At 38.3% G+C, this 23,748-nt stretch overlaps 2 protein-coding genes across 11 annotated transcripts in view; both read right to left on the bottom strand.

The window, feature by feature from the left end:
* The window catches only part of ccdc120a (coiled-coil domain containing 120a), a 44,595-nt gene extending 37,138 nt beyond the window's left edge, over positions 1–7,457 (bottom strand). For all 3 annotated transcript variants that reach the window (XM_043247386.1, XM_043247387.1, XM_043247384.1), the window contains exon 1: positions 7,209–7,457. The gene's annotated coding sequence lies outside the window, so the exon portion shown is untranslated. The remainder of the gene's footprint in view (positions 1–7,208) is intronic.
* A 1,600-nt stretch (positions 7,458–9,057) lies between these two features.
* Positions 9,058–22,846, bottom strand: mbd1a (methyl-CpG binding domain protein 1a). Of its 8 annotated transcripts, none has more exons than XM_043247614.1 (16): positions 22,689–22,726; positions 20,959–21,280; positions 19,611–20,113; positions 18,584–18,695; positions 17,613–18,124; positions 16,580–16,659; positions 16,455–16,495; positions 15,341–15,397; positions 15,158–15,193; positions 15,019–15,057; positions 14,007–14,128; positions 13,399–13,459; positions 13,035–13,310; positions 12,405–12,485; positions 12,007–12,255; positions 9,058–11,053 (listed from the first exon to the last, which is right to left on the bottom strand). In XM_043247614.1, the coding sequence occupies exons 3-16, from the start codon at positions 19,850–19,852 to the stop codon at positions 10,586–10,588; spliced, it is 2,376 nt and encodes a 791-aa protein (XP_043103549.1). In that variant the 5' UTR covers positions 19,853–20,113; positions 20,959–21,280; positions 22,689–22,726; the 3' UTR covers positions 9,058–10,585. The 8 variants fall into 8 exon arrangements, with proteins under 8 accessions (XP_043103549.1, XP_043103550.1, XP_043103548.1 ...); XM_043247615.1 differs by having other exon boundaries at positions 20,959–21,079; positions 22,689–22,704; XM_043247613.1 differs by lacking the exon at positions 20,959–21,280 and having other exon boundaries at positions 22,689–22,844.
* Between the last annotated feature and the right edge of the window lie 902 nt (positions 22,847–23,748).

The raw sequence follows: 23,748 nt of genomic DNA, 5'->3' as shown, positions 1-23,748 counted from the left end.
TATAATGGCTGTGCATTCAGATGTGTTCTGTACAACTTCAGTGAGCTTTAGCTAATAATGGGGTTAAAAAAAAAACAGCTTCAAACCTCGTGTAACCCAAACAGCTAAAGTTAAGTGGCAGGTTTTGTGGCACGGCTCTGTCCTTCCAGGAGTTAATGCCCTAGAGGACGTGGGAAAAGCCCTTGAAAGCCACTAATCTTCTAAACTCTATACCACACACATCCATCAGCTGATCCCCTAAAACAGCAGTTAGACAACAGAGCTGCATCAGTGTTTGGACAGTGGTTTTTAAACAGATTACTGACAGCGGAAAAAAAATGCTTCTTACCTTACTGAAAGCAAACCTGCAGCTAAACGGTCACCGAAATATCGTTCATTACTGAAGTTTAGAACAAATGAAGATTCACCGATCACAATTCCCCAGATGACGTTTCATTTTTCTGGTACTGGAGATCTCAGATGTAATATTAAATAATAAAACTGCCGCAAATGTTTCTCCTTAGACACAAATGGCGCGATTGTTGACATACGGTAATAACTATAAAAATGTGGATAGCAAGCGATAACTTTGTTCTAGAAATGATTTCACGCAATGTTTGAAGTCTCCTTTAAAGTCTTGAGTAGATAACAGGGTTTTTTTCCTAAAGAAATCTCCATTTATTCTGACCTACATGTTGCTACTTATCAGCTAAGACTGAATATATATGCAAGTAAGGCAAGGCAAGTGATTTTACGCCAAGTACACACCAGCCTCATTAAAAATGTATCTCGCAGCATTGATATTCATGTATGTTACCACAGTCTAAGAGGATATTATATGTCTGCGCGAGTCTGTTTGACTTATTTAGTTAATGTCAAGCTCTTCAAACTGGTTTTAAAGGATTAAGATGAGCACAATATGGGCACAATTATTTTTTTAATCTGTTGATTGAGATTTAGTGTAAATATGAACACTATCTCTTGATCTCCATAGTGTTGCCATCATATTTACTTGATGTGAATGGAAACAAGACTGTGTTTTGTATATTTTTAAAGTCCTGTTTATAATGTTTCGCTAGCTAAACAGCACCACACAAGAGAAAGCCCCATTTAATGTCTATCACAGTCTTGCTTTCGCTGATGTCAAAGGGATGAACATCATGTGAGATAAAATGTAAATCATTAATGCACCCTCATGTTATTTAAACCTGCATGAATTACTTTTTTTACCGGACCCTATTGACTTTTACTTCATGGACAGAAAAAATAAAATTAAATGTATAAAATTTTCACACAAGATGCGAAATGACAACTAATTTCGTGTGCAAAAATTACATTGTAGGTGAACTATCACTTCACATGAGCAAGCAAACAAATAAAAAAGGAAGAATGAATGAATGATAAATAAATAAAAGAGTTAACCAGCAAAATAATCAACGTAAAAAGCGTATTTAAATAAATATATAAATGAATAGTTCAAAAATAAAAACAAAGTGCACAACGATCTACAAGGCGTTGCAAATAAATAAACGTAACAATTAATTCATAAATAATAAATGAAACAAAGGGAACAACTAAGGTAATAAATATAGAAAGCATGAAAGAATGAATGAATGCACCTGCCCTCCACTCTGACTAAAGACAATATCGTGAACTTTATTGCATTAAAATGCTCTAATTTATAATATCTAAAATGTATAATTTCTAATTTACGTTCTCTTAAAAACAGCATGTTCCACCACCATCAGGAAAGCACATCTCATCCATTTCTGACTGATAATCTACTTTCTGTTTGAGGTTTCTTGGATCAGCACGACCTGTTTTCATACTGTCCGATTCCCTAGAGCTGTTTCACATTACCATACCTCTCTCTTCCTCTCGAGCTCACAGGAGACCAAAGGTGTATTTATTGTTCTTCAGAAAGTATGACAAATATTTGTGTAATTCGTTTCATAACCTTTGTGGGATTTAGGTGTTCTTTTCTTTTCAGATCACTCATAAGCCTTCATATTTCAATAACAGTGTGCAGCAGCACAGCGTGAGTCTCAGCAGAATAAATTCCAGCGCTCACACACCATCCAAGCCTCCGGGGCGCAAGCATCCTTCTGACATGAGAGTGATTACAAACTCATTAAACTGTGCCCAGAGCGAGAGACGCAGACTGAGTGTTGACCCAGCTCTGTCACTGACACCCTGGCGCTGATGTTGTGAACGGCACTGCATGTCCTTATCTACCCCAAACCTCTTGAGCGGGCAAACGTTACACATCTCTAGAGGCTCCACTCGGGCTGTGGGGTTTGTTAAAGGCATAGTTCTACCAAAAATGACAATTTGCAGAACATTTACTCACCAAGATGTAGCGGAGTTTCTTCATTTGAACAGAGTTGTGGAAATGTAGCATTGCATCACCTGTTCACAAATGGATCCTCTTGCAGTGAATGGGTGCCGTCAGAATGAGAGTCCAAACAGCTGATAAAAACATCACTATAATCCGCAAGTAATACACACCACTCCAGTCCATCGATGAATGTCTTGTAAAGTTAAAAGCTGCATGCTTGTAAGAAACAAATTCATTAATATGTTTTTAACTTCAAACTATTGCTTTGGGCTAAAATACAAGTCCTCTAACTATAATATTGTTTTCTTAGGTGAAAGAGTTTTTTATTTCTGAATCAGGAAAGAAATATGCACAGATCAAGTACATGCACAGATACAAAACATTTTGATGTGAGAGGACAACAGGGATGGGCCTTTTTATTTTAGGAAGTGTTATAATATGGGCTTGCATCTTAAACAGACACAGTAGTTTACAGTTAAATGCACTTTAATGATGCACTTGTTGTTTTTGAAGACATCGTTTTTGGCTTCACTAGACATCAGTTGCTGGATTGGAGTTGTTTGGAATTTACATGTGGATTATTGTGATGTTTTTATCAGCTGTTTGGACTCTCATTCTGACGGCACCCATTCACTGCAGAGGATTCGCTGGTAAGCAAGAGAGGTAATGATACATCCAAATCTGTTCTGATGAAGCAACAATTTTACATATTGGATCGACTGGGAATATGTAAAGTTTCAGGAAATCTTTGTTTTTGGATGAACTATTGCTTTTAAAGCCCATGTCTGTCCTTGTAGTTTGACCTCAGAGTATTCCGAAAGCACTTTTTCTAAGTGCTAAGCTACACACTTTCGCTTTAGGAAACTCTTTATTATGCACAAAGCAACCCACACTCTTTCCTATAGCACATCCTGGCCTGTGTGTTGGCTAGGAAAGGGATGAGACAGGGATAGAGGCCACTTTGATTTAGACTCTGTTGAAAATATTCTCTGAGCCTCCAGTAACACAACCTGCTCTGCTCTGAATGTCTAATTAGACAATGAGAGGTTGAGACTGCTGCAATTATACTCCACACACAAACTCTTTCTCTCTTTAACTCTCTGCTTTTAACTTTTCTTTGTCTGTCTATAGCTATTTTCTGTTCCTCTTAGACATAATTGTTAAGGGAAGCATCACTTCTCTCATTGCTCTTAGTGTTAGGGATTTAAATAAACCATTAACCCTAAGTCTTAAGTCAAAAGGTTCATGTAATTGTAAATGCTGAAACAGTATGAATTGCTTTCTTTTGTGGAACAAAAATTATATTTTGAAAGTCATCGATTTTTAGAATGGTGGTAGTGTAATTTAATTTTGGGGTAAGACATTTTAAGATGGCTCAACACTCCTAGCAACAGCATAGAAACACTGAGACAATCGCCCAAAACACTCTAGCAATGGCATGACAACATCCTAGAAACCACCATGAACACTCCCAGAAACAGCATAGCAACACCTGGAAACAACCTTGAACACTACCAGCAATGGCTTAGCACCACCATAGAAACCACCCTGAAAGCTTCTAACAATTGCATAGCAACACCCTAGAAACAACCCTGAATAGCAACAACCTAGAAACCACCCTGAACACGCATGCAATAGCTTAGTAACACCCTAGAAACCACCCTGAACACTCCCAGCAACAGCATAGTAACACCTTGGCAACCACCCAGAACACTTCCAACCTAGAAACCACCCTTAACACTCCCAGCAACAGCATCCAGTACCACACACTAGAAACCACCCTGAACACTCCCAGCAACAGCATAGTAACACCTTGGCAACCACCCAGAACACTTCCAGCCTAGAAACCACCCTTAACACTCCCAGCAACAGCATAGTAACACCCTAGAAACCACCCTGAACACTCCCAGCAACAGCATAGTAACACCTTGGCAACCACCCAGAACACTTCCAGCCTAGAAACCACCCTTAACACTCCCAGTAACAGCATAGTAACACCCTAGAAACCACCCTGAACACTCATGCAATGGCATTCTAGAAGCCACTGGAACAATCAAGAAAAAACCCTGAATACTCATAACAACAGCATAGCGACACACTGGTAACCACACAAAACACTGCTAGCAACAGCATAGCAACACCCTAAAAACCACCAAGAAAACTCCCAGCAACCGCATAACAACACCCTGGCAACCACCCAGAACACGTCAGCACTGTTCCTGAGAGATTCGCACAGGCAAGCATCAACTTTTTCTCCAGAGAATGGGAGGAGCCAGTCTATTCTTGTCTGTTCTCCTTGAATCCTCACACGGCCTCATATAAATGCCCCATTTTTTGCAAATCCACCTGTCCTTGAAAGCCTCAAGCATCCTCGGCGCTAGATTGGCCAACCACACACCAAATAACCCATACCGACGCAAAACAGAGCTAAAAACCAAACCTCCGCCAGATCTCACCCACACGTTTGGCCCACTTAACCAGCTCCACGGATCCACACACACCCTCTCGTAAGGCCAGCAAGAGGCAGATTAGTGTGAGCACTCCTTTTAATATAGGTTAGCAGAATTATACTCAGCAAGACCTTTTCACCCCTACAGCGGCGTAACCCAGTTTGCACATTCAGAGCTGCTCTCTTTCTCTCCAGTTCAGGGTAATCCTCTGATTACACTTATGATCTGTAAAGAGGATAATGGGCTAAGATTTTGGCTCCTTGGCTCCTCCGGCTAAAGAGTGAGTCATGAAGTATTAGATGTTTAGTGATAATATTACTTTCACATAGCAGTGTTTTAAAGATCTGAGACGGAGAGACACTTCAAATATTTATGTTATATTGAGTGTTTGTATCATAAAAGTGTGGCAAAATTATATGGAGAAACATCAGGTCTTTCATGAAATTTGTCTTTCAGGCATGAAATACTGAGTTTTTAGATTCAGATTTAATTTCTGAAACCCTTTAAGTGGGTTATCACTGATATGAGAGTGATCCAGCAAAATAGCTTGCAGATATTTTCACAAATATGTGCAAATGCTTGCAGTTTCATTCAAATTCGGTTTCAGTGAGAAACTTTAAACCTGCAGCTGGGAATTGTGTTTAAAATGATATTTCCAGGAGCAAATAGGAACACTTGCAAGGCAGCCAAAGAGTCGCGGAAAAGTTTAGGTTTAGACTCACTCACTCCTAGCCCTCGCTCCTTACACAAATACTTTATCTAATCATTTTAGTCACTTGGGTGAGTCAAACATCACCGTTATACAACACTATTCTGTGTTTCGTTTTTTATAGTTTGTACTGTACTGACATTTAATTATTCCAGCTGCTGTGAGAATAGGCTACAATCAAACGATGCGCCACCTGCAGCCTACTGCTATACAGGCTTAGCTGGCTATGATGACTGAAATAAGTAAAATAATAATAATAATAAAATGTACATATTTCCATTCCAAAGATAACAACCACAATCTACCAACATATCAGTAACTAGTATTGAGTGTACTAACATATTCGGTAACTAGTGAAAACACTCCATTATGATGAGGAGCTCATCCTCATATTATGTTGTGGCTAAATGGAAACATTGTGCGTTATGCAATATTAGCTTTATTCACTAAATAATTTGACCACTGCAGTTCAGTTGGTTTAGTATTGAAATGAATGTTAATTGTAATCAACAACTGCAAAATTATTGTTGTGTCTGTTTATATTAGTGGCTACAGACATATATTTAATTTGCTCTGGGTTTATTCTAAGCCCTTGTATCAATATGCCTAATCACGTTCTTGATTCAAATAAAGACCAGCTTCAATTTAATATGCATAACAAATGTCAACAGGAGACTCTGAGATAGCCAAATATATAATTACTAAAACAACAATTTTAATGCTTAGCCAATTAAAAAGGCACAAAACGATAAGCTATAGGCTACGCTCTTAATAAAATAAAAGTGCTTGTAAGTTTCTTCATGCAATGCCGTAGAAGAACCATTTCTGGTTCCACATAGAAACAGTCAGGTTCCTTAAAAAATTTTTAAAAATTTTTTGTTTTTTGCCTTTTTATAATCTGAGAAACCTTTTGTGAAACAGAAACGTTCTACGGATGTTAAAGGTTCTTAATGGAACCATTTAGACCTAAGAAAAGGTTCTTCTATGGCATCGTGAAGAGTGTTGTTTACAAAAAAAAAATACAAAATACAGTGACTAAAAATGATCTTCGTAATAAAGTTTGAATGGAGTCTGCAACAGCCAGGTCACATTATTAGCTGAGATGTAATAACCACGGACTGGGGGGAAGAAAAAAAAAACATTAACGCTGAAAAGTAAGCGCGGATGAACACTGAACACGCCCAGGTCTCCGCACAGGAGCAACCGAACGCTCCCACGCTTGTCCAAAACCCGCACCCGATCGAGTTAAACTTTCATTCTGGCGCGTTAACATAACGAGTAAACACAACTATTAATTAGCGCAACAGTTAACTCGCCGAGGTGCGCGCGTGACCCCATTAATGCACCTGATCCTGCGCGTAAATCTGGGCGAGGACACCCACAGCCCCAAACACCGGCAGCCGCACTGAGATCGGCGGTCGGACTTATACGGCGCCGTGAGAACGCGTTAAAAACAACACGTGTGAATTAAAAATCACTTCAGACCGGAGCCACGACGTGAACGTCAGTCGCGTGACTGCTCGAAGCATCCACAAATGCGGACTTTGCTGCAGAAACAACGCACGCGGAACAATAAAACTTTACATCTCCGCGCGCGGTCGCGGGATCCTTTCTCGAGCGTGTTTGTTTTGCGCCGCGGACACCATGTGCCGCGCGCGACGTCCGATCGATGCAGCTGTTCGGTCGAAGCGCATCACAACATCTGCATCTTTCTCTGCCCGTCTCCTAATACCTGAGAGGATGCCGGAGCCTCTGCCATCCACGTGCGTCCCTCTGCGTCACCTCACGAGCATCTCCAGAGCGTCTTTAGTCCTTCGACGAGCTGCATGACTGTCTCCCGCTCATCGATCCCGGATCGTCGCGATGATCATCGCCTGTTCTTCAACACACACCCCTGTGTTTACACGGCATGCTGTAATGCCAGCCCCTCTACACCCTCCATCCGCAAGGGCTGGAGATTTTATCCCGACTTGATCTACACACGGGGACCAAACCAATCACATTTCATCCACATTTAGTGGCTTGCGTCTCGTTTAACCCGTTCAGTGCCACGTTACTGAAAACGTGAATATATATATATATATATATATATATATATATATATATATATATATATATATATATATATATATATATATATAATGTGTGCGAATAAACTTTTTGTTCTTTATTTTGCAAATTAAATATTTAAATAAACACCATCATACTCATACAAGGCACTGCGTGACATATCATGTACGCACTATGCATAATATTTTATAATATAATAAATTAAGTGCTTATGTAACATTATTCACATGAATAGTTATTCATTTAAAATATTAATATACATATCTCTATATGCACACGTTCCTACCGAGACAGAGATGTCAAAAAGCACAACGAAAATGTAAATCGTTGCGCATCAGCTGTGTTATTAATATCGATGCCTCATTGCTGACCATTCTCTGGCGCCTCAAGGGTTAAACCGCAGCCATAATCCATAAAGCCTCGTTGGAGATTATGAATTGGAGGATAAATCAGCTTCCCATTCAATATCTCTGCTCGAGTTTGATTCGTTAATGGGTTTCGTCCTCGGCGCAGGATTAAAAAAAAAACGCACCTGAGGCTGAGAAATACAAAATAATACGTTAAAGGAAGGCGCGAACGGACAAGTGCGATTGCGAAATTGAGCATCGTTTAATGCAGACGGGTTTTTTAACGTTTTCTGTATTTTACAGACTCTCTGCAACTGGCAGATTTAGGGAACGCAGTAAAACAGGAGGATATGAATATCAGACTGCGACTGAACGCGAAAGCCAGACATCAGGCGGAAGGCCACCGAGGTCACTTTCCTCTGACTTCCGTGTGGAAACAAAGCGCCTCATTCAGATCGATTCACAACACCATGAATGAGTCTCTCTCTCTCTCTCTCTGCTTAACCCACAGGAACCGCAGGTGTCTCCAAGAGTCGCAGCAAATATAGCAATATTCATTTTTGTCTTCCATAACAGAAACCGAACCATTCTTGAAGAAAGAAATAAAGTCGAGTTTGCCTCAAAACGATTCATTCATGAGCGTCTGCTGTTTTCTACATGCGCCGCTAGATTAAGAGAACGAGGCCCTCTGGTGGAAAACTGTAGAAATGACAAAGAACAAATAATACACGATCATACTCATGCTGGGAAACGTTTGTGAATCATTTAGGCCTCCTCCTCGATGCATAAAGATCCATTTATACTGTGATTCAAAAATATCAAGCATTTTATTACACGCGTAGCTTCCGAATAAACGATTGCCTTTTATTTCACCTCCACATCCTAAACAAATTAAAAAAATAAAAAAGCTCTGGGAAATGTATGAGAGCATATCTCACTATTAGAGAACAGCTGGATGCATGAACATTTTCAATTCAATCTGAATTTAGATTTATATACTGCTTTTTACAGCATATCTGACTTTTTTTTTACACTAAATTTAGTAAATGCATCACATTAAATACTTCATTAAAAAAAAACAGCACCAACAATTTTTCCCCCTTCATAAATTTTTCATGGAACAAATGACAGATTAAAAAAAAAAAGAACAGAATTGTCTGTACATATGAAAAAAGGAAACCTTTATTTTTCCCACCCTTCATAAAAATCTTACTTTACAGTGTTTCAAAAACTGAACTCAGTGGTTGAATGGACCAAAACCAAAAGAGCAAGATTTACAATACAGAGATGCCCTCAGAAACACCTCCATCTTACATCCTCTATTTATAAATAATTTCAGGCTACTATGTATATTTTACAGCTTATTTGTACAGATCTCCAGGGGTAGAGGTAAAAAAAAAAAAAAAAAAAAAAAAAGATACATTTTAATCTAAATCACTCAGGAATGACGAAACCAAACGCTGCACTGAAATTAAAAACTATTCAAATGTTAACTGCATCAATTTATCTCCTAGGCAGAATTACAATACAGTACAGTAAACCGTATTAAAGGCTGATAAGTGAAATGTCCTCCAGGTGGATGTCTACTGTAGGCTGGGAATAATACACACAACAGCATAAATGCGCACAGATGCATTTCTGCACTTTATCATGTGCAACACAATTCAGTCACACGAAAGCAGTTGTGATTAACAACGGGACAAAAAAAGACCAGAGTGCATCTTCCATTGCATTAAAAACACTCATGTGATAAAAATCCTGCCTTAACAAAAAAACAAAACAAAAAAAAACACACATAATGGAAGACGGTGTGCTTGCTTTGGGGTAAAAATTAAATACATTATTTAAAAATAATTTTTTATAATAAAAACCACACAAAACCTGACTACTTTAAAAGAATGATTTTGGTTAAAAATTCAACAAAGGCAGTACAGAACACAGAAACCGGAAGCCTGTTCTTGCCACAAAAATGAATAAAATAAAAAAAAATACAGTAACCGACTTCTTTTTCAAAATTGTGCCTTTTTTACCTTCAGAATTGAAAGATGCAAACTCCGAATTCATTCCTTCCTTGCGATTTCAAGTTTACATAATTCACTCCAAATTCTGTCTTACCGTTAATAATTTATTTAAAAATGTTATTTTCTTGCAGTAGCGAGTTCATATTCCGCAAATGGTACTTTTTTCAGAATTCTGAGTTTATGTGTCGCAGCTACAATTAAAAAAATAGTCTGGATTATAATATCTGAACTCAGAATTGCAAGAAAAAGAAATTCTGAATTGGTGATAAAAAAAGGTGCGACTACGTTTTTTTGATCCCACGGCGGAATCAAGCTTCTATGCCTTTCACTGTCTTACAGCAAACGTACAAGAAACTACAATAAGGGCACCTGGGAGGTTTAAGGTTTCAATTGGTCCATAAAGTAATTGAGAGGTAGTTTAAATGAGAACTGAATGTATTTATGACCTAATCCCAACTGGAGAGCAACGAAAAGAAGGGATTTTGGTAAAACTCAAGTGTTTTGCGAGCTCTTTTTCGAAAGTTGTGTCACTAACTTCTAAAAAGAAAAAAGAAAAGCAGCACCATTTTAGATGTCGACTGATCACGAGGTCAAAAAACAGCTCTGACTGCACTATAAAGAACTGACTGGCGTAAGAGTCTTCAAATATCGTACAGTGAACTTTCCTCCGTTCAACCCTCCACGGGCTGTGCGCATTTTGGACACTGTTCCTCGTCCTTGGGAACGAGCAAATCGCACAGAGCTGCCCTCACGCTCATTCTGGGCTCCCACGGCGGACCCATGTGGAAGTTCTGGTAGCCCACGCACACGCCAAGCCTCTCCAGGTCCAGCAAGAGCGACACCACGTCATTGACCGTCTCCAGGCAGGTGGGGTGGCGCGAGTAGACGGCGTGCATCAGCAGCAGAGGCTGGTTCTGCACGCTGACCTGGTAGAAGAAGCCCTTCTCGATCTGGACCACCGTGTCGGCCATGGTGGAGAGCTTGGAGCACTGCAGGAGCTGGAGGACGGGGCCTTTGGCCATGACGCCCACCCAGTGAGCGGGCAGCACCGTCTGGCTCAGGGAGGTGAACAGCTCCATCAGGCCTTGATCTCGGTCGCAGTCGCTCTCTCCTCCTGCCAGACTGAAGATCTGAGTGATCTACGGGAGACGACGGGACATATGCATGGTCTGAAAGTCTCTTTTAAAATCATTATTTACACTCAAGTATGCATTCAACAAACGATTTAGACGCTTTAATAACATTTCTGAATTGCACTGTATATAATAACAATACATAAGAAACCAAAAATATATCAGGAAACAAAATACTGTTGATTTTTAATGGATGCATGAGGTGAGTTGCCCTCAAACTAAGTTATAAAGAACAGCTAAAGGTGTAAAAAAACCAAAAATCACTTTAACTATGAAGATGATCCACTTATTCTTTACAAGCACAGTGACCAATATGCATAGTGCTTTTATTAAATCATTAGACAATAAATATATATATATTTTTTTATTTTAAAATAGCTGACTTATGTGTGCTTGTGCTTTAAAATAAATGCCACTTAGGTATTTTGTCGTATAATGTTCAAGTTGGTCTGAAAATAAAAAATAAAATGAAAATGTAAAAAAAATTTTTAATTTAATCCTTTAATTCGTTATAGAAATTAAAGTAATTCAAATTTGAGGAATAAAAATAAATTATTTAAAAATATAGGAATGAATTAAAGACATTTTCGTTTAGCAAATAAGCACTCACTGATCAAAAGTGACAGTAAAAACTTGTATGCTACAAATGACTTCTATATCTTTTTAACTTTTCTATAAGAATCCTGAAAAACGTATCATGTTTTCACCAAAATATAAAGCAATACAATACTGTTTTAAGCAACCCGAAAGATTTGTGAAGGACCATGTGACGCTAGTAGCAATGCTGAAAATTTAGGGTTTCATCCCAGAGATAAATTACATTTTAAAATATACTCAAATTTAAAAGCGGTATTTAAAATTGTAATAACATTTAACAATATTTACTGTTTTTCTGATTAAATGGATGCAGACTTTAAAGACCATAAAATCATGTAATGTACTCAATAGCAGTGACTCACCACCGGCGTAGGCTCCGGGTGAAATTCTGACACGTGCTGTTCTGTGTTTTGTGGTTCTTCTGTGTAATGCGATGGTGGTGATCCCACCCTCACCATCTCGATCTGAAGAAAACCGTTCTGAGCGGCATCGTCTCCCATCGGCAGAGAGCTGATGACCTCACCCATCGGCAGTGGATTGTTGTTACACAGAGGTACTGATCCAAGCATATGAGGCGCTGCCGGCACACCTGACACGCTGTAGTATAATCCCTGTCAAACACAAACACAATGGCCACCAACACAAACCATACATAACTGGATGTTGCAAAATTAAACTTTCTCTGGAAAAAAAAAAAAGATTTTTTTTAAATGCCTATGAAACTCATTTCAAGTTTGGAAAATGATGAAGAAAACCTTACCTGAGCGTTGAGTCCAGAGGCGTTCGAGTACATCTCATTAGACGCCATCACTGACCTCCCACTGCCCAAAACACCAGGATCCTACAAAAACAGTTAACAAAAGAGATTATTTAACATAAACGCAACCACCAATGTATTCGATAACCTCATTAATTAATATTTCTGGATTGAATCACATGGTTGACGGTGACTTTTGCTCGTGAACGCCACTAAGCTCATTGTTAATTCCGTATCCACAAGCTGGAAGCAAGTAATGATTAATGGCAGCTGTGACGTCTCTCACTTGACCGCCGTGATGCCATTTCGCCAAAATAGAAGCAGCCTCAACGTATTTCTATGCTTGCACAAACAGTTAACGGCCACACTTTATATTAGGTGTACCTGCATCAAGAAACTGGTGCAAGTTTGTGATTATATTGCATTACAAAACCCTTTTGCTTCTATTGAGGTGGACACAGGTAAGGTTTGTTGGTATGGGTTGGTTTAAGGTTGGGTTAAGTTGCAAGGGATGCATCCGTTTCTCTACCCTATAGAAATTAGTATAGTTTAGAGATGTGATCTTGCGATTCTGCTAATTCCGTCTTGAGGTGAAAGCGGCATAAAACAACACTGTTCAGAAAATTCAGAAACCTCCTCTGTGAAGGACGGTTCGTCATCATCGATCACGGTCTCGACGAATACATCTTCTTCATCTTCCTTGAAAGTGTAGTTCCATTTCCTCCTTCCTCCCTTCCTTCCATTCATCTTACAACGCCTCAAGGCATCTTCGCCCTCGTCCTGATCGGACGCCTCGTCACCGTCCTCCCAAGGATCGCTTTTGAATTTGAGTTTTCTCGGTGGCCTCCCGCGTCTCTTGAGCTTGGGCTTCACGTTTTTCCTTCGCGGAAGGGACGGATTTAGCATTCCCTGCGTGATACGATAAAACAAGAAACGCGATAGGTAACGACCTCGCTCTCGAGTGATGCCTTTAGATGTTCAGCGCACAGATACGTACATTTGCTCTTTGAGCGTGAAGCTTCGACTGGAACTTGCACTGACGCAAGCGACATTTCTGCCTTTTCTTGTTACTGCCACCAAACTTGGGCTTGTCCATGCAGAAGTCACATTTGCCACAGTCTTCTTCGCGAAGACACGCGACACACTGCCTGCACATCCTGCGATTGCGTTTCTTTGCAGCCTGAGATCAAGGGTGGAAAGAGAAAATGCGTTTTGTCATTAATAACGATTACGTTAGATGTGAGCAGACCTTCAAAACAATGCTTTTAAGTGGTTTTATGAGTTCAGCAATAACCAGGAAAAGAATATCCAGTGTCTAATTCATAAAATGTTATAAAAAGTGTAAAGTCTGACTTAAAGACAAAGTCTTTAATCAGCTGATAATAGTCAGAAAAACACTTTTTATTAAGCCTCTAGCCAAAAAAAGCATCAGAAGCTGATACAACGGGCGTTATATGGTTTATATAGCATGATAGCAGGCAATATTGAGCTCATAAAACACATATGCAATTAATGTGATTTCTGATATTTATATGAAATTCTGACTGCTTGGAAAAAATTAAAGGAGATATTACAACAATGTAGCAGACTACTTACATTTTCTGCCTTTTCTTGTTACTGCCACCAAACTTGGGCTTGTCCATGCAGAAGTCACATTTGCCACAGTCTTCTTCGCGAAGACACGCGACACACTGCCTGCACATCCTGCGATTGCGTTTCTTTGCAGCCTGAGATCAAGGGTGGAAAGAGAAAATGCGTTTTGTCATTAATAACGATTACGTTAGATGTGAGCAGACCTTCAAAACAATGCTTTTAAGTGGTTTTATGAGTTCAGCAATAACCAGGAAAAGAATATCCAGTGTCTAATTCATAAAATGTTATAAAAAGTGTAAAGTCTGACTTAAAGACAAAGTCTTTAATCAGCTGATAATAGTCAGAAAAACACTTTTTATTAAGCCTCTAGCCAAAAAAAGCATCAGAAGCTGATACAACGGGCGTTATATGGTTTATATAGCATGATAGCAGGCAATATTGAGCTCATAAAACACATATGCAATTAATGTGATTTCTGATATTTATATGAAATTCTGACTGCTTGGAAAAAAATTAAAGGAGATATTACAACAATGTAGCAGACTACTTACATAAAACGCATATAAATATCAGCTGTCGCTCTATATCTTCCAATAATACGTCATAGTAAGGTAAATGCTGCATTTTGTGATTAAAGCTCTGTAGTTTTTGCTATGAGGAAAATAATAAAATCCGGTACACTGATGACTAAGAGATAAATAAAATATATACGTATCGTATTTCATACTTACATTTCAACAGGGTTTTTCTGAAACCTGTATTGGTTAATCAAGTAAACCAAAGATGCTCCAACACAGTACGTGATCATCTTAAAATATTACTAATAATCGTACAAGTAAAGATTTACAGCAGAGATATGTAAAAAAAAAAAAACAAAGTCCATCAGAGTCTGACATTTTTGGATTTGGACATTTATACATTTATACTATACATTTTACAATTTTAATAAAAACCTCACTTGCTAAAAAGGTATAAACTATGGAAGCACATGGTATAAACACATGGAAGATGCTGAAGCACTCACCCAGTCATCCTCATCGTCGTCACCATCAGGGACGAAATCCTAAAAAACACATTCAATAATAAAAGCCAGTCGCTGAAAAACTGACTTACATAGTAAAGGCTTGAAGTATGCAATGGCTGCAAAAAGCATGTAAACTCACCGTTTTGACTATTTTCTTGTACTTGGGACGTTGTTTCTGCCGGAGACAGAGTGATAATTTAACGGTGCGGAGTAGTTCAGCTCCTGACAGATTATTTGATGATCTTTGGCAATGCTTTTGTGTACGCTGCAGTTAATGAAACGTTACGAATGTGTCCGTATTATGTTATGTGATTAGTATTACCAGTATTTGTTTTCCTGGATGTTTTGTTTTCCCCACCTCCCATTGATCCTGCCCCACCTTGAAAATAGTAATAATTAAAACAAAATAAAAACATTCAAAAGCATAAAAAAGTACGCAAACAAATATGATAAACAGAAGCGGTACGGAAATATAGGGAAATAAAAGTCACCAGAAAATAATAATCAAGAAACTAAAAGAATGAGCATGCTGCTAACAAAATCGAAGATAATCTGGACTTTATTACCAGCTACTTATGGTGAGCAAACAACTGATTTGGTTTATATAATGAGAGCAGAACAAAAGGGAAACTAGGCTGCTCGGATATTATATAACGCAAAAGTATCGCCAAAGCCTTATACCTCTCATATCTACGTGTTTAACACGGACAAAGCAATACTGCTTCACTTCCACTTCGCAACATCAAGCAACGAGGAATAAAGGCCATGAATGACTGTCTGGCAAGCTTAATAAAAAAAAATGTCTATTAACACACACAAAAAAAAATATATATATATATAGCTTTGAGACATGGGAAAAAGCATAATCTTTATATAGAAAGAAAATAATAATAATAATAAAAAAAAAAAAAAATAAATATATATATATATATATATATATATATATATATATATATATATATATATATAAAAATATCTTTTATAAAATATTTAAATATTACAACATAAATTATTAAAATAAGACATTTTGTATATGCATATATAAAATGCATTGATATACTACATACTAAACTAATTTGGGATATTTAAAACAGAAGATTACTATATAAAAACAGAAGATGTGTACTTTTGGTCATTTTGAAACGAATGTGTCTAATCAGATTTAATGATCTATTCTAAGCTAAAACTCAACGTTTTAACTCCGGAGAGTTGGAGAATGAGCCTATTTACCCCCAAAAAAGTGAAATGTTTCTTTAATACATGCGTGACTCAACAGAATTGTCAACGCTGTCATCTGTCAAGACCTAAAAATCTGCTTAAAACTGTTAAAAGATTGTTATTGACGTATTCACCAGTCAAGGTCTTAAAACTCAGTGACAGAAATGAAGGCAAAGCAGACCTGACAGCTCCTGCAAGGACTGTTTAATGGCACATACCTTCCTAAACACGATATTTGGAGGAGAGTGCTTCTTCTCTGCTGAAGAAATGAGAAATAGAGAAATCACGCAAACATCGAACTTATGCTCTGCTGAAATGAAGAGCGCAATTACAATTCCCGTACGTTTAATCCTGTAGCATCTGTAGCACAATGTGTCTCCGATCTTGTGAGCAGAAAATGGGCCTCCGCAGCTTAAACATTTACTAAGGAAAGAGAAAAAATTAGTAAAAAACTAAGAAATAATAAACTGAAGGGCGTATGTCAATAGGTTCTCTAAAAAAAATTAAATAATAAATAAATAAATAAATAATAAATAAAAGTTATAAATACTTATATAAATATAAATATCTAGGGTGCAGAAAATTTATTGTATTCACAGCTGTTTAAAGTGTGAAAACATCACTTTTATACTGATTGAGAGTAAGTGTAGAGACACTCTTGGTGTCTTTACAATTGGCAAAAATATAACTTTTAGGTTTTCAGTTATTACAAATAAATAAGAAAGCCCAGCCAAGGTGAGAAAAAGTAATGAAACAGTAACATAATGCATTGCTTTCCATAAAAAGTAAATTAAGTAACGCAATTAGTTGCTGTTTTATGGAGTAAACGAAGTATCGAAATGCGTTACTTTTAAAAGAAACTTCCCCCAAGTACCGTTCATTATTTCATTCATTTTACAAAAATAACTGCTTATTAACACTTGCAGTTAATCCTTCCAAACTAGAACCCATCTATGATACGGAAATAATTTTAATTTACCATCTGATTAAAAAAAAAAGCATTTATCTATTTTTTTTTAAAATACTACCTCAATATTTTTGTTTAACTTTCCAGTCTAAATGCCTGATCAAAAATGAGTTGGGTACGTTTGCACACGTACAACAAAACTCTCAAATTAAAAAAAAGAAAAGAAAAAAGACTCAATTTCTTTAGTTTGCATCACAAGTAAATGGATCTTAATTTAAGGATGTTTAGATATTTATATTGGAAAACGAGACAAAAATAAAGAGAAATACATTTTTCGCAATCCAGACTTTTTTAAAAGACCTTTTAAAGGCCTGCAAGAAACCCTGAACTGGATGCGTGAGAGTCCTAGTTAAACCTAGAGCACATAAAAGACTTTCTAGGCGTTATAAAATGAGTCAGATTTGATTACCTGAGAAAAGGAAGACTTTCCTTTAGGGTCGCTGTTCCGTTACGCATCGTCTCTGGAAAGTTCGGAGAGCTCACAGTCTGATCTGAGAATGCATCCTGAGATTTCGTCGGACTGATGGGCTCCAGAGGAGGACACAGCCAGAGTCGAAGGGGCAGCTCAGTGCTATCTTTCCCAGGTCCGGTAGGGGAAACTATCGGTTGGGAAACGTTGCCCACTTTTACAGCCGGAGAGTGAATGAAATTGCGTGCCACAGATGTGTCGATATTGAGCGGTGAGACTCTCGTGAGGCACGGAGGGCTGCGAAACTCAGCGATGGGGGTTCTGGAGAGGCTGCTGTTCCCTGTAGGTGAGACGGGGATGAGTCGGGGTCTTTTGGGTGCCGGTGTCGGGTTGTGAACGGTGCTTTTGGGTGTTTGGGGTAAAACCTCGGGTGTGCGGGCTGGGCCTGGGACGGGAATGGCAGTTCTTGATGTGAAACTCGAACGAGATCTTTCCAGGAGGGTTCGAACAGTCTGCGTATGCCAAACGACCACGTAGAAAAGAAGAGGATGTTATAAAAATACCGTAATAGCATCACAAACGGTTAAATTAATCCATTATTAATACTCCTGGTTATTTAGAAAAGTAGCGGTTTTAACTAATTTAAGCATTTAAACAAAAAACGGTTTTATATTAAATTCTAAAACTCTAAAAACAACTAAAATAAAAATATATATAGACATAACAATTGAGCATCAAACCAAAGCATATAAGAATATAGTGTCAAGACTAATGCAGAAAAAAAAATTAAAAATCTCACGAAATAGTTCACAATATTAGTATTTTTGATCAAATAAATGCAGCCCTGAAAGTCGTCTTTTAAGATTCAATAAAAAAATATTTATCATTCTAAACTTCTGACCCATTGTGCATACATAATATTGTCTAACAATGCAAACAAAATCCAAATCAAGACAGATAGCTACACAAACCTTAGTTTTAGGGTGATCTGCATGCAATCCTTTCTTGAAATCTAAACGGGTAAGTCCATGTCTAGCATTTCTGGCAATCGGAGGCCGACCTCTGCGTCGTTTTACTTTAGGACTGAGAGGATATAAAAAGTTTATCAACTCAACATAATTAACAGGTCTAAGGCTGATGTCACGAGGGGAAACTTTTTAAGCAGTGTTTCTGTCAGCGGGCGGACAGGTAAGACACAGGGTTGCAAATCTAAATCAAACATATTTAATTAAAAAAAAGTTGCATGGGAAAACTGCTCAAAAAGTTGCCCTGCCATCAGCCTATGGACAGTTATTAACAAATAAAATGTTTTATGTTCAGAAAAAAAAAAGTCTTAAAATTTAGTCCGAAATCGTGAGACCACTTGCATCTATTTTGAATTTTGTAAATAGCTTAATAAAACATTTGACTGCAAATATTCAGTGTAACAGTTTGAGTGAAAAAAAATATACAATGAATTTCTGAATATCTTGGACTGTCTTCTTTTGGATTAATGAGAGCACTCCTCAAAGTTACACAAATAAAACTTGATAATCATTTGACGGGCACCAACTGGAAGCGAGAAAATCTCTTCTGTACCAATAGATACAATGGAATTTGAATATTTATTATTTAGATATCAAGTCATTTGAAAAGACCAGATGCAAAAGTGCCATCTCAAATGTTTATCAGGCTCCTATGTATAGGTTCAGTAATTTTACTCTAATGGCAATGCATTGGTCATTTTATATGCAATTAAAGTGAAATATCTGAACATAAAAAGTTGATTAAAAATGCTCGTATTAGAAGAAATTTTATATGGCGATTAGAGGATTTTGCATGTGAGCTCTTCATTTAAACATAAAAGCTCAAATGTGTCATTGGCTGGGTTTACCAAATTAGGTGTGAAATGAATCACCTTCTACTGTTGCATTTTTGTATTACGATAATGTATAGTCACATGATATCGCTAACACAATAAATCCTAATAAATGCAAAAAAACAGGTATGAGCACATACACGTCATTATTGACCGTTTTGGCGATCCTTTCACTGCTCTTGAAACCGTCACCACCATCATCTTCATCCTCCTCCATTGGCTTCAGCCAATCAGGTGGCGACTCGAACGTCCCCTTCCCAGGTGCGCCGTTCTCCACTCCATCATCCTCAGCGACAGCAACAACGCTTGCTCCAACCGACACGGTCTCTTCCGGTTTGGTCGTCTCCGGTTCGGCCGACGCTCTGTTCAGCTCATCCGTCATGTCTGATCCCGTTCTCTGGCCTCGAGGCCTCTGTATTACCAGTAGATTCGTGAGACCAGTGGCTTTGAGTCATGCCGGGAAGAGTCTGGACGCCGAACAGCTGGCTCACATTTTGAAATAGGAAAAACGACGTCTTTGTCCTTCGAAGCAGGAAGTAGAAATTGAATCTCAAACCGTTACGAAGAGCTTGGGTTGCATAAAAAGCCAAAAGTCCAGTGTTTCATCCATGAGTTTAGTAGTTATGAAATATCACATTGTTACCTGTAAAGAGAATGCAGATACTAGAAGTAAGAACTAAATTAAACGTCATAGATACAATTTTCCTGGCAAATGCATTTCTAAAAACATACTGCATTTCTATCGACACGCTCTGTATTGAGGTGAATTGCAAACCAATCACACACACATACAAAACATTGTCACTAATAATTAAAGATCGTCTTATTATTATTTTTTTACGTACTTGTATACACACACCAATCACCATTTTATTAAACCGCTTAAGCAACGGCTCCTAACAAATTCTTTGCCAATGCAACCCAAGCGATATAAATAAAACCCCTCTATTAAATTAGGCTACTGCGAGGCTCAAGCTAGCAGAAACACGTTAGACTAGCGTGAAGGAGAATATTTATAGGACGGGGCTGAAACGGGCGGTTGCCATGGTGACGGAGCCCAGCAGCGAAGGCAGGGAGGCCGATACAAATGGGCTGACAACATTCGATATCTGCAGTGCAGCGCAACTGCTATGGCAAAGAAATGCGCTACGGTGCAGCAAGCAGCCAGCGCCCGTTAAAGTTTGTTTAATGGAAAATACTTCCATTTCCTGAAACCCAAATTAAGCGGCATTAAAACAGAGCCGTTTAAGACAACTGCTGTTTAAGGAAACTGCTGAAAGGCTGAACAAGGCAATAAGCACTTCGACGATTAGAAGAACAATACAAACCCGACCAAACAGACGTGATCAACATCTCAGAGATAATAAAATCCCGCTGTGGGTTTTTAGCTCAAATCTGGGTCACAGGTTGATTTGCGTGTTGTAAAAATAAATATGTTTTCGGTAAGATGATTTCTCGATGAGGTTAGCAAGCCAGTAAGGAACTCACCGAGTCGGTTCAATAATCGCAAATGCATCATTTTCAGTCCTCTCTCGTTTAGTCATATGCACAATTTTTGTTTCTTCCGACTTTTTAACTACCGGGACGAAAATCAGCCATTTTCTGTTAACTGAAACACAACCGAAAATTTACGAATGCTGGCGCCAACACAAATTTGGTTTCATCAACTTTGAAGTCATATACTTAACTAGCAATTTTCTGTCATCTCTCGCAAATAGCCAAAAGCTAACAAACAGTCACCCGTATCCAAACAACTTTAAATTCCTCATCTTTTAGAGCTACTAAGTACAAAAAGTGTGACGAAAAAAATCTGTGGAACAGATACATTTCATTAGTACTGAACAAACTAAACATATGGATAAGCTCATTCAAGGTAGTCACGATTAATGTCTGTAAACACTTTCAAACGGCATATTATATATATATATATATATATATATATATATATATATATATATATATATATATATATACACACACACGTCTAGATATTGTTGCGAAATGTAGTTTGGCTTCGCTGCTACAGAAACACAAAAATGTGTACCGCAATAAACCTTGAGGGAAAATTACCCTATACTGAAATCAGTAGAAACTTGTCTAAATGACATCTTTTAAACAATTATAAAAACTAATCCCCCAAAACGTAGTTCAAACAACACGTTTAACCCGTTTCCTTTGATGAGGGACGTCACCCAACGGAAGAGAAAACTTTCTTTTGACTATGAGATCAGTGTTTATGATTTTTGGGGAATATAGTGTTGTTGCTCTGGCAGTTTATAAAAACTGCATTTTTAACCACCTTTTATATTAAGCATTTTAGCATGCCCCAAGAACAGTGAACTTTCATACACATCATAATTAAACATTGTGCATTGTGTATTATATACTTAAATTTGAGACGTGATAAAAGTTGCATTTGTTGTTGCATTGTATATATATATATATATATATGCAATGAAATTGACGTCGAAGTTTTTGATTTATGTTTTATTATTATTATTATTACGTGACATACTAATTGCAAGTTAATTTCTTTGGACTCGTGGCCTTAGTACCGATGGAACAATTTGTTGAAACGCTACAAAAATAAAATATCGCGATGCACTTTTTTAGTGCAAATAAATTTACAACTTAACGTCACTAAACGGCCCGTGCAATTCCTAACATTTCCGTCCCGCGATAACGTGACAAAAAACCAAAAAAAAGAACGGTCAGCGAAACAAACGGATCGCAATAAATCGACACGAGTTTCGCCAGCCTCCATTACAGATCGCTGGAGTGAGGAAGGCTGTCCCGACACGCGATCAAAAACACGTCCGACGGTACGTGACATTTATCGACGGCGCTATCAGACCTCGCGCGCTCCATTCCTCCTTTTTAATTGTGACAGATTCGAAAGACGCGATAAGTTTATTTTGCACGACTCCGCCACGTCCATTTCGCCGTGCTGAATGGGCTCGGGCTCAGGCAGCCCCCCCCACCCCCTTCTCCGTTGACCCTCCCCTTCCACACCGCACTCCCCATTGCTTTCAGCGATGCAGCCTCGCAAACGACTTTCCGAACGCTTTCTGCTGCACGGAACCGCGCCGACCGTTCGGTTCTTTGACTGTGGCGATATCGCGGAATTATAACGCTATCGGCGTTCTGCGAGCACGCGTTTTCGCCGCGCACGAAAACAAACTGTGCACCGAGGAGCCGCGGCGTTCAGACGTTCTTACCTCATCGCGTCTCGCGCAGTCGATCGAGCCGTTCATCTGCGCCTCGTTCTCTCCGATCAGCGATACTTTCGGCGGTCTGCTGCGCATGCGCCGACACAACCATCGTAGGAAGTCGATCCCGACTGAGGTTGCGAACAATTAAATTTAGCGGTAGAACAGTCGGTCAGCGTTCACGGTCATTGCAGTGAGACTTCTTTAATGTAACGCAATAAAGCTAGAATAACAGCGACTGCGCTAATTATTAGCGCGCACGAATATAAATGACATAAAGTTAACGTGAAAATCGCGCACCTCTACCGTGAATTATAACGTTTTCTCGATATGACGAACCATAGCCCTTTATTCAAGATGAATAACACCAGATATTGTTCTGAACATATCGGGGTCATGTTTAATATTTGGCGCTTAAAAATAATGCGCTGTGTAAAATGCACAAAATTTGTGTAAAGAATTTGCGTGTAACGTGACAATTGCTTAAAATTCAAATTCGAGAGGGATTTGTTTTTTTATTTAAAATAATTACGCGGGAATTAAAGATGAACTTATGTAGTTTATACGCCATACATCAGGGGCAAATAAACATCCGGCACGGTGTAACTGCAGACATTTACTTTACCCACGAATATGCCGTATTAAGATATATCTAATATTAAATATTTAGCGGTTCTAGAGAGAGTGGCACTCTATAATAGTGATTTTCCTAATCCTAAATCTTAATAATTCATGAGCCTAATTAATCTTACCGGGAAATGTCTTACTTCCGGATCGCGCCATTCCAGTCAGAGAAAAATGTTAAAGGGATTTGGCCAAATTGTAAATGTAAAACAGAAATCCCAACAAACCCTTTGTGTATAGGCACGAGGAATGCCATCTAAAGACAAATAACACATTTCACCAGCAAGAAAAGATATTTTTCACGCTTTTTAATGCTCCATACATGGTTATGAGATTATTTAAAAATTTAAAAAAAAATGTAAGCACTACAATTCAGCGTCGTTACAGCACCGTCGAAAAGAGCAATGCCAGGGGTTACGTGACAGAAACATAATGAGTGAGATAC

The sequence above is a fragment of the Puntigrus tetrazona genome, chromosome 8, assembly GCF_018831695.1.
Source record: "Puntigrus tetrazona isolate hp1 chromosome 8, ASM1883169v1, whole genome shotgun sequence".
NCBI lineage: Eukaryota > Metazoa > Chordata > Actinopteri > Cypriniformes > Cyprinidae > Puntigrus > Puntigrus tetrazona.
The sequence above is the reverse complement of the archived record's forward strand: the minus strand, read 5'-3'. Positions and strand labels throughout refer to the sequence as shown.